Source organism: Lemur catta, chromosome 11 (assembly GCF_020740605.2).
Source record: "Lemur catta isolate mLemCat1 chromosome 11, mLemCat1.pri, whole genome shotgun sequence".
Lineage (NCBI taxonomy): Eukaryota > Metazoa > Chordata > Mammalia > Primates > Lemuridae > Lemur > Lemur catta.
The window spans coordinates 44,985,672-45,004,636 of NC_059138.1; the positions used below are offsets into that span (position 1 = coordinate 44,985,672).

Consider the following 18,965-nt stretch of genomic DNA (forward strand, 5'->3'; position numbering starts at 1 on the left):
TTCTTAATATGCTGATTTAGCTTCCAACAGTGATGGGGCAATTGGTGTGAAATGTCAGCTAAGGTCTAGAGATTACCATTTAGAAGAGAAATTTGATCATGGAAGCGCAGCAACATTAAGCAGCCCTGATGATTTTTCTGGCCAGATGACTAGCAGACATTTGGCATCACTGAAATTAAAGAAAGAACAATTCCCAAAAGATAGCATCATTTGGGAAATTATAAAGCTCCAGTAAACAATTATTTGGGGAAAAGAATGACAATGAATACATTAAACATTCATAAATTTTATGAAGAAGGAAAATCCTAAGAGGGTTTTCCCAAGTTCTTTGTATTCTACTAGATAACCTCCACAGTTAACCTTTCCCACGCACATGATGCCTCTCTCCTTTTTCCTTTAATGGAGTTAGAGGTCTTGTCTTTTAATGATATATGTGCCCTGCATTTCTCATTATTGGTAATTAAGAGTCGGTTAATTTAGCATACCTTATGCTTAGAACTGCAAATGATTTACTTGGTTTTCATCTTTGTCTACAACCAATGCTTTAGAAGGTAGTAAAATTCACTTCTTGAAATACCAACTAAGCAGCTTAATACACACATATATATATTGCCGGTAACATTGGTTAAAACAACAATGAATATCTGCATGGTATCTAAGCTCAAGTTCAGAAATCAAAACTATTCTTATTAATTTTGATCTTTATACTTCAACTGTAATATCTAGACCACAGTTTTCCTAAAACATTCCCAAAATATATTCAAGTATAAAAGCCCCAGCAGAGTGTGTAGCTTGTAAATACTCCAAAATTGTTGGCTTTCACATATTAGCCTAAGTAATTTCACTGAGCTTAATAAAAACCTGGGTATTTTATAATCTCTGTGTCCATCACCAGACAAATTCACCACACATTTTATGTAAATACTTGATGCAAGTCTAGCGAATAAAAAGACTAGATCCCTTCTCCTTTGGTCTCGGCATTCCTTCTTCTCTCAGTCCCTCTCTTCCTTTACAAAGTAAGTTGTAATTAAAATAAGCTATCATTACCACTTCTTTTGTACAGCACATCTGATGTAAAACACAATAATACTTATTTTGAAACAAAAGTACAAACTAGAACTACATGACCTCAGATAATACACTTAAAACTTTATAATTCTATACTTCCTCATCTTATCACATTATGTAATAAGAGCAAGAGAAGGAGAAGGAAAAGGAAATGGAGGAAGAAGAGGGGGAGGAGGAAGAGGGGGAGGAGGAAGAGGGGGAGGAGGAAGAGGGGGAGGAAGAAGAGAAAGGAGGTGGAGGGAAGGAGACAGAGAGCAGGAAGAATTAAATGGAATATGTGTAAAACACTCAGCAGAGTAGCTGACACATGATAAGTGAAAGGCAGAGTGAGAAAAAAATGTTGCCAAAACCTTGGGAACTAAATAGATCTGGACACAAATCCTTGGGCAAAATATCTCTATAAATGGAGACACTATTAATCCCAAGTATGGAAGTGTGTTGTAAGGATTAAATAAGTAAATGCAAATAAAGTCCTTAGCACAGTGTCTAGTACATTGTAAGCACTTACTAAATTGTTATTACTGCTATCCTTTTATGTTAATGTCTTAAATAAGATATTTGATATTTTTTAAGCATTTTAATATTTAAACTAAAAACATCATTCTTTACTGAGAAATTGTGAGGATTAATTTCATTTCAATGGACACAATTAGTGAGTCAAAATATAGTTACTAATAAAGACATCAGAAATAATACATTGTATTAATCTCTTTTGATCTTTTAAGTTTAAAATGTCCACTTGAGGGGGGAGTTGATGTGTGCTAAGTCATTTAATGAAAATGAACATTTCTGCAATAGTCAAACTTGTTACTATGAACAGAAAGCAAAGGCTATTTGAACATTCGCATTTTAAGGAAATGTTCTAAGCACATAAACATCATACTGGATGATTTATTTAATTCTTTTCCTGTTTAAGAATCCACATTATGATGTTGTGCTGGGGGAAAAAATGGTGCAGGCAGTAATATATAGGGCAATAAACTCTCTCTAAATCTACTTGTAGAAAATGAGTCATTATTATTTATTATTGGACCTTTAAGTCAGCAGACCTCGAATTTCTCAGAAAAGACAGTACAAACAGTCAGGGGTGACTGGTTCACAATAGACCAACATTTACTGGAGTAGCTGTAATTGGGGAGTAATGAGTCCTGGAACTAAATGAATAAATTAACCAGAGAAGGAGTAGACAAGTCTTTTGTAACTAATGCCTCGGCTGTCAAGACACAACTTGATTTTTGCTCTTATCTGGGTCCTGACGGTGTCAGTTGTGCTGGAATACAAGGACGGCCAACAACAGAAGCACTCATGCCAAGGGCAGCATGTGGGCACGCTGCCTGGGGCAGGGATGATACATGCAAGACAGAACATGTGAGCTGGTATCTGTAATCAGTAACCGCAACTCTGAGGCTGATTTTTTTTTTTTAAATAAATCTGGAAGACAGATGTTTGCCCCAAACAGCCTGTTAATTTTGAACTGATTATGTTGCCAACAACAAAGGCACTAATCTGCAGAGAAAAGTATGAGTTTTTGACATTATTATAATAATTAAAAATATATCTATCATTTAAAATTAAGTCCTACTTACAGAAGCATACTTAACTTATTATACTGAGCCAAATATAACATGGTCACTCCTTCCTTAAGTCTATCAGAGGTCCTATTATATAAAAATAAATAAAGAAAAAGGAGAGAAGGAATTAATGGAAGGATTAGTGACTTCTATTCCCTTAAAATAAAAATGTAAATAATGCCCCATATGCTTTTGACACAACCATTTTACTTACATAATTCTAATAATCAAAAATTTCCCTATATATATGTAAAGATGTGCTGTATACAATATCAGTATTATCTACATCAAAAATAAACTAAATGTCTAGGAATAGGAGACTACCTCAATAAATAGTAAGATATTTATATAGTAGAATATTACAAAGCTAGTGAACAGATTTTATGAATATCCAGTCACATAAAAATCTCCACAAAGTATTAGTAAGTCACACACACAATTGTCCTAAAGCATAGTCACTGAATTTTAAAAGGTAGTTTTTCTCTGGATAGTGGACTCTTAGAGAATTTTTTTTCATCTTATACTACATTTTTGCATTGTTTAAATTATTAACAACAAAGATATACTTGTATATTTATTCACATAAGTATAAAATATATCAAAATCACAAAATCATATAACACATTTAGTATCATCTAAACTACAACCCAGAAAGAATAGTTTTCACTGTAACTGGATCATATGCAAATGAAAATTATTATTATTATTTTTTTTTTTCTGAGACAGAGTCTCACTCTGTTGCCCGAGCTAGAGTGAGTGCTGTGGCATCAGCCTAGCTCACAGCAACCTCAAACTCCTGGGCTTAAGCGATCCTACTGCCTCAGCCTCCCGAGTAGCTGGGACTACAGGCATGTGCCACCATGCCAGGCTAATTTTTTCTATATATATTTTTAGTTGGCCAGATAATTTGTTTCTATTTTTAGCAGAGACGGGGTCTCGCTCTTGCTCAGGCTGGTCTCGAACTCCTGACCTCGAGCGATCCACCCGCCTCGGCCTCCCAGAGTGCTAGGATTACAGGCGTGAGCCACCGCGCCCGGCCGCAAATGAAAATTATTAACTTGCAGTTGTACATTGTTTTACTACAGTTCTCTTTTATAAAAGTACAACCTTCATTTCTGGCCTCTATGTTTTATGAAAAGTAGAGAAGTATTTGATAATTTCCACAAGACAGTACAAAATGAAAAAGGAATAGAAAATCTCTCTATATAGGAAAGCTTTAAAAAATCAAGGTGCATTAAAAGTTATAGAGCTACAGCACATTGTTGAAAAGCACAGACAGAAGTCAGGGATACATGGGTTTAAAACCTCCTCTACCTGACCCTTAAGAGTTGGATGACTTTGGTTCCATTATGTAACAGAAGATTACACAGACTATAAGAAGATTGTTTCTGATCTTCAGACACAATAACATATCTATCTACCTCATAAGGTTGTTCTGAAGATTAAATTTGATAATGTGTGTAAAGCACTTACCACAATGTCTGGCAATAGTGATGGCTCAGCAACTGAAAGGCATCATTATTTGCCAAGAACACTAAGCTATGATGAGTTGATGATAGCTCATCCAGACCCCAACATCCTCCTCCACACACAAACACAAAATGAGATATTCTTCTAAGGAGAATGCCAAGCAAAGGTTAATGCATACAGGGGCCAGAAAATAAAACACATTTTAATCAGACAAGGACATGGATGTTAGAAATAATGTCTTAAAAACCTAGCTACACAACAATGGGTTTTTCCATTCATTTGTTTGTTTTTATGGCAAGGTCTTGCTCTGTCCCCCAGGGTTGAGATGCAATGATATCATCATAGCTCACTGCAACCTCAAACTCCTAGACTCAAGTCATCCTCCCGTCTCAGCCTCCCAGATAGCTGGGACTATAGGTATGCGCTACCATATGGCTAATTTATTTTATTTTTATTTTTAAAGATGGAGTCTTGCTATGTTGCTCAGGCTGGTCTCAAACTCCTGGTCTCAAGCATCCTCCTGCTTCAGCCTCCCAAAGTGCTGGGATTACAGGCGTGAGCCACTACTCCTGGCATTGGGGTTTTATTAATAAATTGTGGAAGTTTACTTACTAAAAATATTTGAGAAAAGAACAGCCAACTCCCTGACCTTGGTCGTTTAGACATTCACTGCCCTGAGATGGAAAGGCCAGAAAACTGAATTTTCAAAATTCTGTCAAGATTTATGATTCTATGATACCTTAATTAAATTAACAGAGCATTCCATCATTCTAATAGTAAACTGTGTCATGGGATTTTAGGGAAAGCACAGTCAACTTATCTTTGCAAATGTCGTTTGTGATTTTACAAGCTTTGAAAAATTATGGAGAATAGGTTCAAAAGAACTTCTGTGTACACAAAGAAGCCAGAATAGCACTGGGCATCTCACAAAGGGCTTCTGCCTTCATGTTATTCAGTAAAAGTTAGCAAATGAATTCAGAAGAAGTATAGCAACAAGATGAATGGGAAAAAAAAAAAAAGAATTCAGAGGAAGGGGCAGAGTTTATATAATTCTGTAGGAAGATAATTAGTTAATGAACAAAAGGGAAAACTAAACATTGACAAATTAAAAAAATAAAGTTAACATTTAGGAATCAGAACACCATTTGAAGTTCAACTCTATAAATGTCTCAGCAGTGTTTAATGTTAGCAGACATTACTTTGTCAGGTTGTTTTTGAATTTATGGGATGCCATGAAGTTCTATTTAAAGATTCCATTATGTGAATCAAAGAGAGTGGCCTTGGAGTAGCACTGTTTCTCTATATTTATTTTTACCCAAAACACTATTAACTAGCACATTCTTATCAGAGCATTTGTCTTGAGACAAGTCAGGTAGTTTGTAAAAAGAGAAGTGAAATGACATATGGATTTTTGGGGGGGAAGGGCCTCACTTGGGGTTATATTTCAACAATCACCATAGATTCGTACAATCTCAAGTAACCATGTAAAGTTCAATGACTATAATCGTAGAAAGAGCATAGCAGCTGAGAATCCCAAGTTTGAGGTCCAGCTCTACCACTAATCACCTGCGTGCAGGACCAGCCAGCTTCATAGATTAGAGACCTGTACAGTCAGACAGCACCCCACACAGAAGGACTCTACGCTTGGTTTAATTCTCTGCTGCTACCATTTTGAAACTCTTAATAACTCTGTAACAAGGGCCTCACATTTACATTTTGTACTAGGCCCTACAAATTATGTAGCTCCTGCCTGTGTAAGTTTTGCAAGTCACTTTACCTAATTTTTCATTTTCTCCAAATTAATGAAAAAACCCAACACTCCGTTTTCCCATAATTTTTGCAAATGCTGTGTTTTTGTGTTATCAGAATGTACATGATCTTTGTCAAATTGTCAATACAGTAATGATATTGTTGATAATTTAAATATTATTACCTTGTTATACTAAAGCCAACTCAAGACTGTAAGAATCACATTTCCAAAAGAGATTTTTTTTTTTTTAGGAGAAAGAGACTATGATCGTTGCCCCCAAGCCTTTCTTTGTCTGAGCCTTCCATTAAAGAATTAGGTGCACCATAACATTAATCGTGCTTTCTATCTTAAAGGTATTTGACAACTACCCTTTTTTCCAAAGTACCCTTGTTCAGAAAGCCATTTAATGCTGACACTACTTCATGGAATGAGGGAGGGAAAACATACTCTCTAGCACTGAGCAATTTACAAGAGAAAGTATTGTTTCAAAACATTTCACTGCTAACCTTTATATAATATATTAATAAAAACAAAATGTCATAAAAATTAAAATGCTGAGTGTGGTAGACAGTCACAGCACAGTTACAGGTATATGGATCTGTTTCCTTAGTGTAATTTAAAAGGTCCTAAACACAGCACTTAGTGTTTTACCATCTTTTCTGTTTGGCCCCAAATTCCTATCATTATAATTACTTTAGATTTAAAAATCTATAAAGATGCTGCTAAAGTGTGTAACCTAAAAGAGGAAATGTGGTGGTGTGTCTGGAGCTTTCCATTTAACACATTAACAAATGATACTGAGAAGTACAGGTATTTCCCACTTAAGCCAGTAATCTGCTTCAGAAAAATCTGATGTTCTGAGTGAAAAATTCTGATACCTATTATTTGTTATTTTACATGGAAAAAAATTACAATGTATTTGTGTCAATCCAAATCCCCAATCAACTTTTTAAAACCTAAATAAAACAGTAAAATATACACTTATCAAATCCAAGGTACACTGATAAATTAATAAACTATATATGAGAGTATAAAGTGCCACAAACATCACTTCGTGACCAACAGTGCATAGGATTATTAACAGACAGGTGTTAGGAGGCACTAGCTGGCCTCTCAATGCCAGCAGAAAACATGCACATCTCCCTGGTAGGCACCTGGCCTCCATTTCAAAGCATCTCCACATGGTTCTGATGTTTTATTAACTGTATTTCTGCTGATATATTGTATTGTTAAAAATATTGAGTTTGGAGGATAAAAATGTAAATAGTTGCCTTATAAGCATCAGCAAAAAAAAAAAATACAAAACAAGAAACAAAAACAGCTTATTAAGAGCTCAGTCTAGTCTACGAAGAGTGGATTTCAAAACCAAGAGGCATTCTACTGGAGAACCATTAAGTGGAAAGACATTCTGTTCTATAGCTTATGCCCATATTTTATTTGTTAGGTAAATTAACTAAATTACATTCTAGGTAGGTGGTAAATGCTGTAGCACAAACAAAATGGACAAGGATGCTAACTTCAAAGGGATTAAACATAATAGTACTACAGGACTTCATTGAAGCACTCTTGGTATGGCTTTCTCAGTTATGTTAATAATAGCTATGGATCAACCTGGACAGACCTCTTTGAGTTAAGTGGACAAATGAAAGATAAATTTTGGCTAGGATTACTGAGGTATCATGGACATGAAAAATATGGTGCATACATCTAAAAGTTAGCCTAACTACAACAATTCAAGCCCAAATATCTCTGTGTAAGATGTGGTAAAGTCATTTATTTTCTTAGTTCAGCTGATGCACTGTAGAGATTAAATGAGTTAATGTTCCAAGCTTTTAAACAAAATGGTGCAAAAGGGAACCAGCGCTTAGTATTTTTGTAGATACAGTAGGTCCTCAAATAACATCTTTTTGTTCAATGTCGTTTCATTATAATTTTGATACAGAAAAAAAAATCTATTCCCCCAGCCAGGGGCCACTTTCTAGACGGAGGTGACACATTCTTTCCAGGTCTTCCTGGATTTTCTCTGGGTATTCCAGTTCCTCCCACATCCCAAAGATGTGCACCTTAGGTTAACTGGGGTGTCTAAATTGTCCCATAATGAGCGAGTGTGGGGGTGTGTTTGAGCGGACCCTGCAATAGGACGGTATCCCCTGCAGGCAGGTTCCTGCCCTGCACCCTGAGCTGCAGGGCCGGGCTCCGGCCACCCTCAATCCTGAACTGGAATAAGCAGTTAATTATCTTACTTGTTTATATTAATCTTTCTTAAATGTATGTGTACCTCACATTTATTTCAGTATTTAATATTATAAGTATTTTGGTCTTTACTTGGAAGTTTGGTATTTTTGTGACCAGAAATATGCCATGGGCACTTCAGTCTTGTTAATATCTATTAGCCTATGGTAAAATTGGTTCCATTACATGGCAATTGACTTAAAGTCACAGTTTCCAAGAACGTATTGACGTTAAGTCAGAACTTAGTGTATATACACAATCAGGTTTGACTTCTTTGTTAGCTGTGTAAGACTAAGGCAAATTATTGAACAACTCTGAGCTTTCATTTTCTCATCTGTACAATGAAGATAATTATACCTACTTTGCAGAATAGAAATTGTGTTAGAAACATATGGAAAGAGCCTAGCAAAATTTCTAGACCACAGCAGACTTTCAGTAAATGCCAATTATTAATTTGCTCCTTAGTATTAAAATGTCAATAACTTTCACTCTTTTCTGCTTAAGTAACCAGCTCATTCATTCAAGCCTCTACCTTGTTATTACCCAGAACACTTAATTTCTTAAATTTCTGTCCTTTACCACAACTTTTCGTTTTTCTACTATTCCCATAAACGCACAGTTTAACCACATAGAAATGTCTACTTTCTTGAACTCTTGATTCTTGACCATTGCCAGACCCTACCTAACACAGCTCATGGTTTCAAATACTTCAACTATTATTGACTATTCTTAAATACCCTTGATGTTTACAAAATACACTCTGCCAATCTTCAATCCTGGGTGGATTCATTCATTCTACTACTGTTTATACTGTCCCAAGCCTTGTTATAGAAAGCTGATTTGATTATGAATGTATAATAATTGCTATATGAAAGGGTAGACTCTGTATTTTAAAAAAAGCTAACAGAAAGCAATGTTTTCTTTTCTCTCCTCTGCTCCTTTAAAATGAATTGTCTCTAGACTCTTTTCTCTAAAACTCAAATGGTGGAAAAGTCTTGACATAGACACCAACTGGTCGGATATACATTTTAATTGAGAGTATCCCAATTTTGTACAGAGAAGCAATGGCCCAGCTATATATTATGTTTCTTATCCCCCCCGCCCCCCGTTGCAGTCAAAGATTGCCCAGTGAGATGGACACAGAAGTAACAGAATGGAAGCTACCTGCCTACAGGTTTCTTGCTAACACGAGAGAAAATAAATTCATGATCCATTTAAATTGTCTCTTAATCACGTTTGAACACAACATTATACCTTACAGGTTCCATAACTTTTCCATTTACCATTGTATGTAAGAGTTTTATTCCTAAAAACAATCTCAGTCAATTAAAATATCTAATCTGCCTTCAAAAATCAAAAATCTAAGCTTAGTTTAAAATTCATTTAAAATCCCACTAGCAGGTTGGCACTGCTTCAGACAGAAAGCTCAGGGGGTGGTGTGGCAGACTTCCACGTTCACTCTCTGAGCTTCCCCTCTCAATCCCACCCTCACCCCATATCCCAGCTCACACGCGGTCATTTCAGTAATGGCACTGTGAGAAAGCTGGCAGAGAAAGGCCTTCTCTTGACTGTATCATGTGTGGGTTCTCTCTGGAACTGATGGATGTTCAACACTGACTTGTTCCTCTCCTGGGGTAATTTCCAGGGTTGTCTGGAGACACTGAGGACATCCAACTGCAATGCCACACCTCTGGCTGTCATTTACACCCCAGCCCCTCAGCTCCCATCTAACAGTGTAATTCTACCCTCTTTCTGCTGAACTGGTTTTGCCCCTGATAGGACGCCCTGCTGGAACCAGTCCCAGACCAGCTGCACCCCATAAGGTGCACTGCTGCTCTGCTTTGTGTGTAAGCTTATGCCCAGTGATGCCACCTCTCACTGCCCTGCCACCAGGCAGGCATCTCTGGCTTTCGTGCTTCACTTTTAGCATCCACAGGCATGTATCAGATCCAAATAAATAAAAGTAATTTCAACTTTGCAAAACAAATAGTGGATTACCTAGTCCCTTTACCACTCAGATTCAAAGGGAAATATATTAGCTCTCTGAGTAATCCTCTCAAAGACATTTACACTAAGATTAAAGAGAACAATAAGCACCCTTTTTGCCTGGAAGAAAGAAAATAGCATAATACTTTACACTTTTTTCCCAAGGAATTCTTCTCTTGTATTTAACCTGGATAAGTTTATACCCTTCAGATAGATTGTGGACTAATGTTCAAGATATACACACCCATATACGCAGAATTTTCAGAGAGCTCTTTGAAATTCATATGTACCTTAGAACCTCACTTTCAGAACATGAAGTTATTTTTTATCTTCTAATTTTTTTCAGTGTTAGGAAGGCCATAGATTTTTGTCAGTCATTTTACTTACCTCTAGGTAGACTCCTTTCACTTTTTCTTACTTAGTTCCCCTAAATCTGCACCATTGCCCCCTTCAATCTATGCATATAAAATCACCTTCTATCTATCAAAAGTGGTTATCCAATGTGACTTTCAAATTTTCCCTACCTAAAAATCAATTATCTTTATTTATATTTAATAATATCCCTTCTGTCCCAAGTGAAAGATCCCACCATCTTTTCAAAGATAAACTGCATGACTCTCATCTACTCTCTGTCTACTTTTTCTGGAATCATCTCTTCAACATTCAGACTTTCTTTTTTCTTTATTTTCAAATTTCATAGATTTCTTCTTCTATGAAAAATGAAGTCTTTAGCAGACTCCACATTTCTGCTACCAAACTTCATGAAAATCTACACAAATTTCTTGCCAGTTTCTCACTTTCCAGTCACTCTGTAATACTAGTCTTTACTCTGTTCCAATGCATTTTACCGAATCCATTCTCACAAAAGTAAATAAATGACTCCTAATAGCCAAATACAATAAATTTTTAATTCTACTTTGAGTCTTAAAAGGATTTCACAGTTTTTCCTCAGATCCCTTTCTCACTTCTTTGCACCTAATTTTTCTCGATTTTCATACTATATTTTTGAGTTAAAATCTCTAGAGATAAAGACCAGAAATCTGCATTTTTAGCAAATTTTATTGGCACTGCTGACAAATATAAATGATGGAGAACTACTGGTCTAAGAGTTAAACATAAATACACTATTTGGTCAAATAACAATAATGTAGTTCTGGGTGGGGAGCAGCTACTTTAGTAATAATTTGAAAACATTTGTCATTCTCCCATTTTCATTATCTAATCATAAGCTCAATATCAAGGTTGAATTAAGAATTGGAGCATATTACAGTATTTAAAGCTTCATAATAGATTGGAGCAGCTTTAATTGAAGTTACCAGGACAACCAGAGGAAAACAAAATATGCCATAATTGGAAAAGTGTCACTAGAAAAATTTGTTTATTATAACCTTGATTCTTTCAGCAAAATGCCTAGAGACCTTCATTTACGGAGCAGATCCCCTTGGTTGGGCTGGTTGATGAACAATGAGACCACCAATTTCATTTACCTGCTTCTCTCAGGGGGCACCACTGGAGGTTGAACATTTTTGATGAAAAGCCTTCTCCCATAAATTGATCATTAACACTTGCAGAAATTTCAGCCTACTTCAGGCTGAAATGAATATTAACAACAATAGTAAATGATGGTTTCTTTTTTGCTTCTAAACATTGCTTGAGACTAAGAATAATCCAATGACATTAGCAGGATAATGATCATATGGAGCCAGTTTCTGAGACACAGATATAACAATACGTCAGAAAAATAGTCATTTAGCAGATATGCCTTGGAAATAAAATGTTTCAAATTATCACTGTGGATTTGGAGGGGGGAAAAACTGGATTTGTAGACAGAAATGCTAAAACTGAATTCTGCCACTACCTCATGCTGTCTATACAGTTTTGGACAAGAACCTTGGTCCTCTCAGTTTTCTCCTTTATAAAATAAGAATGAATAAATGTTTAATGTGTCTACTTCATAGAATTTCTGTAAGGCCCTAATGCACATGAATCATCAGAATCAAACATGATTTTATATAGCCTCCACTCCCACCCCTCACCAAAGAAAAGCAAACCACAACTAATAAAGTGTAAAAGTCTGTTTTGCTATCAAGGAGATAGAAACTAAATTTTTTTTGTATTGATTTCTCTCTGAGCTTTTCCTAAGGCTGGTTGATGGAGGAAATCAAAAGACCATAGCACAAAATTTATATAAATAAAAAGTCAAAATAAATGCTGACACTGAAAAAAGAAAATGTTGAGGGAAGTAGTTTAAAGTCAAACATATAAACAAATACAAGCTAAAGCATAAAGCAATAAAATAAGTTCCATTTAAGTTTTTAATCAACAGGCTATAAAAGATAGGATTAAAACTTAAAACACATAAAATCTGTGTGCATGTATGCACAATAACAATTATTGCAGATACTGAAAAGCAATAATTCCACTAAAAGAAAATACTCCAATTGTACACTTCCCTTTTTTAAAAAGCCTGAATTATCAAAGGTAAACTGTTAGATAATTTCTTTAGTAGACATATATAAGAAAACAACCAGTTCAATGTGCTTTTCTTTCACAGTTTTTACATCTGTATTTTCAAAGGTATCTTATGTTGATAACCTTGATACTGAGGAATAATAAAGGTTTTAAAATTTTTCAAATTCAAATAAAAATGAAAATTGTTTCAATATCATACATTTTGTTTCATTGAATCATTCTTTTGAAAGTGGTTAATCAATGTAAGAGTCACTGAAAAGTTATAGCCTTACAGAATATTCTATTAACTGGAACACACAATTCTTAATCAGTTTGGATGAATAATAGTTTACAAGATATTACCTAGCCACCATTTCTTACTTGTTATGATTATACACTTCTTCAAACCAAAGGATACATTTGTGTAACAAGTAAGAATGAAGATCTTAAAGTTAGACACATCTGACTTTGAATCCTCTTACATTCTTGCTGCTCAAAGTATGATCTTTGTTCCAGGAGCATGAACATCACCTAGAAGCTTATTAGAAATGTAGTATCTCTGACCTGAGCTACTGAATAAAAATTAGCATTTTAACAAGAGCCATGGGTTATCCATATACAAATTAAAGTTTGAGAAGCACTGGCATACATTATGTATTAGAAACATTTCCATGGGCAAGTTTCAGAAACCCTCAAAGTCCCAGCTTTCTCATTGAAAAATGAGACTAATAATGCTGTCTAGACCACAGTATTATTGTGGGAAACAATTAGATGATGCTACTTGGTAAGCACTCAATAAAGTCTAACTGATATTAAATTTTATCATCTACCTTAGATTTGTATATTCATGATTTTTTTCCACTATATTTACCTATAAAATTGCATTAGTATCCCACCCAGATAAATTAAAGCTTTTTCAATCCAGATGTCTGAGTATAAGCCTATGACAAAAATAGAAGTAAATTAATAATGCCATCGTGCATTCACTTACAATATAATGTAGCACCTGTTTTTCAATTAGCCTCAAAATATTTCTATCATAAATAATGTGTTTTCTATTTTGTGGAATCAAAAAAGCAAAGAATTTAGTTTGAAAACAAACATGAATCTTTCTCCCTGAAATAAAATCTAACTAATTCTACATTTAATTAACTACTGTGTCTTCTGTATTCTGCCATGATGAACTTAAGATCTTCACTGATCCCCCACAGGACTCAAATAATGCACCAGGTGCTTCAAGCTTCAATTCCAAACGATAAATAAGAAGTCTCAATAGCCTCCTATTTTAATCCTATTAAGGTAAGATACACACTATTTCATTCTGCAACCTTTTTACAGAAACTTTGATCTCCAGATTACCTGCTTCCTACATCCGGAGGAAAAATGCAAGCTGATAAAATCAAAATAAATAAAATCATTTTCAGATGTCACCAGAATATTAATCACTTTAATAGAAGTACCTTACTTTTTATTAGGTAAGTTTTTATTGCAAACGTTTACATCTCTTAATGTTTAAAAATGGTATGCACATCCCCAAACTTGAAGATAACAATGCTTTGAATTTTCCATTCGTGAGAGTTTATCTTACTATGGATTACTCAATTATTCATTTTTTAAAAATTAAGTGTTCAACTTCTAGCAATATGGCATACCACATATTCCAACAGAAATTCCTGATACATTACAACAAGACCTTGGATACTTTAATAAAAATATAAAGATTTATAAGTGCCTAAGAAAGTAATGAAAATGCCTGACGGTCCAGATATATATATAAGCTACAGTAAACTAAAAATCTGAACTGTGTTAAGTAAACATGAAATTTAGAGTTGTCTTGAGACAAACACCCATAATAGTGTTGAGATCTACAGAATAAAAGGAGATAAACTGACACTCCAGCATTATATCCAACAAACGATGTGTAAGAACTTTACGGAAAAAATCTTAAAAGTTTATCGAATGACATAAAAAAATTGCTAAATGGAAGATCCTGTTTATAAATGGAAAAACATAATAAAGATATCAATTTTTCTCAATGTGGTCTAGGTCCATATAATACCAATCAAAGTCCCAGTAGAGATATTCCTGGACAATGACGTGCTGAATCTAAAATTTAGATGAAAGGTGAATGTTAGAGAGTATTCAAGATCCTTCTGAAGAAGTGAGGGACTCGGACTACCAGATAGCTGCCTTGACAATCAGAGCTCACTGGGTGAAGGCAAACTGTTTAATGAACACCATGGGAAAATTGTTTGCAAAAAAATTAATTTGGATTGCAGCCCAAAAGTATATGCTAGTATCACTCACAAGTGGACTAAGTACATAAACGTGAAAGACAAAACTTAGAACCATGTAGAATAAAATATATTTAAAAATCACGTGTGTAACCCTCAGGGTAGGGAAGGATTTCTTAAACAAAACACCCCAAAATACTAATTATTAAAAGAAAGGTTGACTTTCACTACATCTAAACTAAGACCTTATCTCATCAAAACCAGGACATAGACAATAGACAAAGCACAAACTGGAAAAAGATATTTGCATCATATGTAACTAAAATGAATTACCATCAACAATACATAATGAATGAAAAAATTACGCAAAAAAATTTCACTGAAGAGGAAACAAGAATGGTTTGTGAATATACAGCAAGATGTCTTCCTCATTAGTAATACACAGAGGTACCACTTTATGCCCATTTGATCTCCTATGATTAAGAAGTCTGACATTCCCACCTATTTGCCAGAATGTGGACTGATGGGGGCTCATATATGGTTAGCGGAGATCTAAATTCATACAGTTATTATGGAAAACAACTGTCATACTTTCATAGAACTGATTTTGTGAATAACCTAACAATCTAGCAATTCTACTATCCTGTATTCACCCTACAGATTCTCTTGCACATCTGTGCCAGGAGACTTGTTCAAGACAATTCAGCAGCACTATTCCCAGTGTCCATTTGGAAACAATCCAAATAATAATTTACCAACACAGAATAAATGAATAAATTGATATATATCCTCATAAAATAATATTTAACTGGGCATAAAATGAATTAAACCTAAGTGCAAACATACAGATAAATCATACTAAAATCATGTTGATGGAGAAAAGCCAAGTAGCTGAAGACTACCTACAGTATGATATGAATTTAGTAAAGCTGAAAAGCAAACTAAAAAATATCTTGTTTAGCATAACATCTTTGTGAGGTACAACTATATTTAAAAAACAAAAAATAAATAATAATAATTAATCTAAGATCTAACATAATAGCCACCTATGGCAGAGAGGCAAGGATGAGGGGACAGAAGAGTAGCACACTTTAAAGGTACTGATGATATTTGTGAGTTTTATGTTATGTGATAGATTTAAACATGTTCATTTTATTAAGTATCATGATGTACATCTGGATCAATATATATCAATTAAATATATATTATAAAAAGATAATAGTAATATAAAATAAACTGATAATTAGAAATAAGCTATTTTGGGTTCACAATGAAACCATGATATCTCATCTTTTATTAGCACATTAGATGAACACAGTTACTAAGATAAAGAAAGCATACTAATAAAACCCTCCAAATAAATCATGAAAAATGAATAGATGAGTAACAGAAAATAATAAAATTTAAACTCACAACTAGGGCTTTAGATCTGTTGCTCAGAAGTTTCTCAATATCCCTGGCTGCAATTTCCACCAGCTGACGTGCATTATTTGGTTCCACAGTATACAAATCTTGATATTTCTCATAAATCTGTGTGAAAGAAAAAGAAAATTAACAAGAATGATTGCTTATGCCGCTTTTAAGTTCCCATTAGAATATATTTAAAACTATAAACAACTGATTAGAAAGACCACCCCTTTCCTTTCTTTATCTTGATCATTTTGGAGTTTGGGTAGATCAGGAAAAAATATATAAATATAAATTGGCTATAAGATTACCAGCTGGCCAAAATACAGGTTATGCTAACAGGTTGTAAAGCATCTTTGCACCACAATGGTTTGTTTTGCAGTTTTGAGGTTTCAAACTGTACCCTACCAACCTCAAAACTTAGTATTAACTGTCATCAGCGTTTTAAGAAAAAGGGAGGCCAACCTAGATAACAGAAGAAGAATTGGAACACGGGATGTCCAACCTGGAGGAGTGTGGAGGAAGAAAGGTAGGAGGAAGGGTTATGCTACTTTGAGAATGTATTGAGGGAGACTTCCCCTTGTTTTCCCTGTCTGTAAGCACAGAGGCTAAAGAGTATGTTGCTAAACCTTATGGAATATGAGAGAGAGAGAGAAATAAAGAAAGAGAGAGAGGGAGAGAGATGGATTAAGTTAAGCTAAGTTTCATCTAGGTAAGACAAGGAGCTTCAGAGACAGTTCACACAGGAGTTCAAGGTCACTGACGCCTACATTAAAGTTTTGGTTGGAACTGTAATGGTATATTCATTTTTTTATTATCAAACTGAAATTTTTTTTTAACCACTGAATCAAACTATCCTGAAATTAAGCTAGGTAGCAAAAGAAAAACTCGGCTACCTTTCTGGCTCTCCTCAGTGTCTATGGAAGGATTTCCCCAGAGCAGCATAAGCTGCACCTGGCTTACACAGCCAGTACACTCCCAGAAGGAAAGGACGAATTAAAGAAAGGGGGAGGGGGAGAAACAGTGGCAGCGTTTGTGGCTGGAGGGCTGAGCTGCGAAGGAAATCCCTTATGCATCCAACAGATGGGGTGCACATGCATGACTAAACCATCTTTGAAAGCCAGGACCTGGCAGGTTTTTACTGTCTTATGAGAAGTGAATCCAGGCACACACAGGAACCAGTTCAACCCTGCTTTTTTCTGGCACAACTCCAGCATTCTGCTTTACTACCAACAGGTTCTATAGCCTAGTCCCAGCTGAGCATGGATGCTCCTGGTAAATGCTGGCTCCAAACGGACACTGACACATATGCTAACCTTTACCACACAGTGTATTAGTTTTACCTGGACTTACAATTTTTAAAGTGATTAAAATTAATATTTTAAAAGATTTAAATCAGTTACTCCTAAATTCAATTGAGTTATTCAAACTATGAGGTTCTGCCCATACTCATTTGAACTTTAACCTTGTAGATTTCTCATTCAAACTGTACAAGGTGCATTAATTTTGTGATATATTAAATCCCTGCATTTGGTTTCATCCAGGATTCCTGCATATCACTCAATTGCTCATGCTTTCTGCTGAGAGGCAGATTATTGACTCCTGTTTTCAAGTCCCAGGTCATCCATGAAGACCTTCATCCAACACAAATCCTTCTCTTTCATTTCAGCCTAAGATGAGATTCAGAAACATAGATTAATTGATTTGGGGTACAAATAGCTAAACCTCAACATCACTTTAATTGATCTGGGATATTTAGTTCTTTGCAGTAAAACCAATAGAGCTCTAATTGGTGTGAAGTGCAGTTGTGCTTTGTACCATTAATATCTTGTTTATTTCTCTATGAAGTCTAACCTCCTTCCTGTGGTATCAGAAATCTAATATGCTTCCTAGTTGGTGGAGATTAGTTCAGATGTACAATCTCTACTTCAAATTATGTGCTACAGGTAATGTCACTTATTAAGTCTCTACCTACAGATGCCACATACATTGCTAGGTACTTTAAAGAATGAGTAGATTATAAATCAGAAGAAAGAATTTATTTCAAAGTATATACATATGGTCTCAACATATAAATAATATTCTTACAAATTTTTAGGATAATGTTTAAAGACTTAAGAAATAAAAACAAGATATAACTCAGAAATAAATTTCAAATAAATTAAGTCAAGGAAGCTTAAGTCTAAAGCCCCAGTGTAAATATCCAGCTGTATTATTTTAGAAAACCACAACTGAAATGTTTTCTTTGGTAATAAAAATAAAATAAAATGATATAACTACCCACCAGAAGAACTCGCCTTTGCTGTGGTTCTAAAGAATACAACATTCTTTGTTACCGTGAGAGCTATTGCAAAGTTTCCCAAGGTCTCCTGATAGATGCTTAGTAAACAATTTTCAAAGTAGAAAGTTTCACATAGGTTTTTAAGACTGCATGATATATTTTCATAATTTACATATATTTCTAACTCCTCTCACCACTGAAATAAGGCACATTTCTACAATATTTAGTACATTAATATATTAATATTTAAAACACAGTCTAGAGTGCCTTTTCCTCTTCCTAGTTTTTTTTTTCTTGTAAATAATTATATGCTTTGCCATTTCATCCAATTTCATTCCCGAAGGAAAAACAGCATGGTGGAAATAATATGAGTTTTTGGCACCAGACAAAGCTCCATTCAAATCAAGTCAACTCCTCACATGCTGTGCAATATTGGCCTTCATTTTTCCTACTAGAAAGAATGCAGCATAGAGAGAGACTTCAAGGCAGGATATTTTTCCTCCTAACTGATAAGC

The 18,965-nt window shown here is 34.8% G+C and overlaps 1 protein-coding gene across 2 annotated transcripts in view; it reads right to left on the minus strand.

Moving 5' to 3' along the window:
* Positions 1-18,965, minus strand: part of CACNA2D1 (calcium voltage-gated channel auxiliary subunit alpha2delta 1) — a 469,212-nt gene that overhangs the window by 349,460 nt on the left and 100,787 nt on the right. For both annotated transcript variants that reach the window (XM_045564425.1, XM_045564424.1), the window contains exon 3: positions 16,176-16,292. In XM_045564425.1, the coding sequence (XP_045420381.1) occupies positions 16,176-16,292 (117 nt within the window). The remainder of the gene's footprint in view (positions 1-16,175; positions 16,293-18,965) is intronic.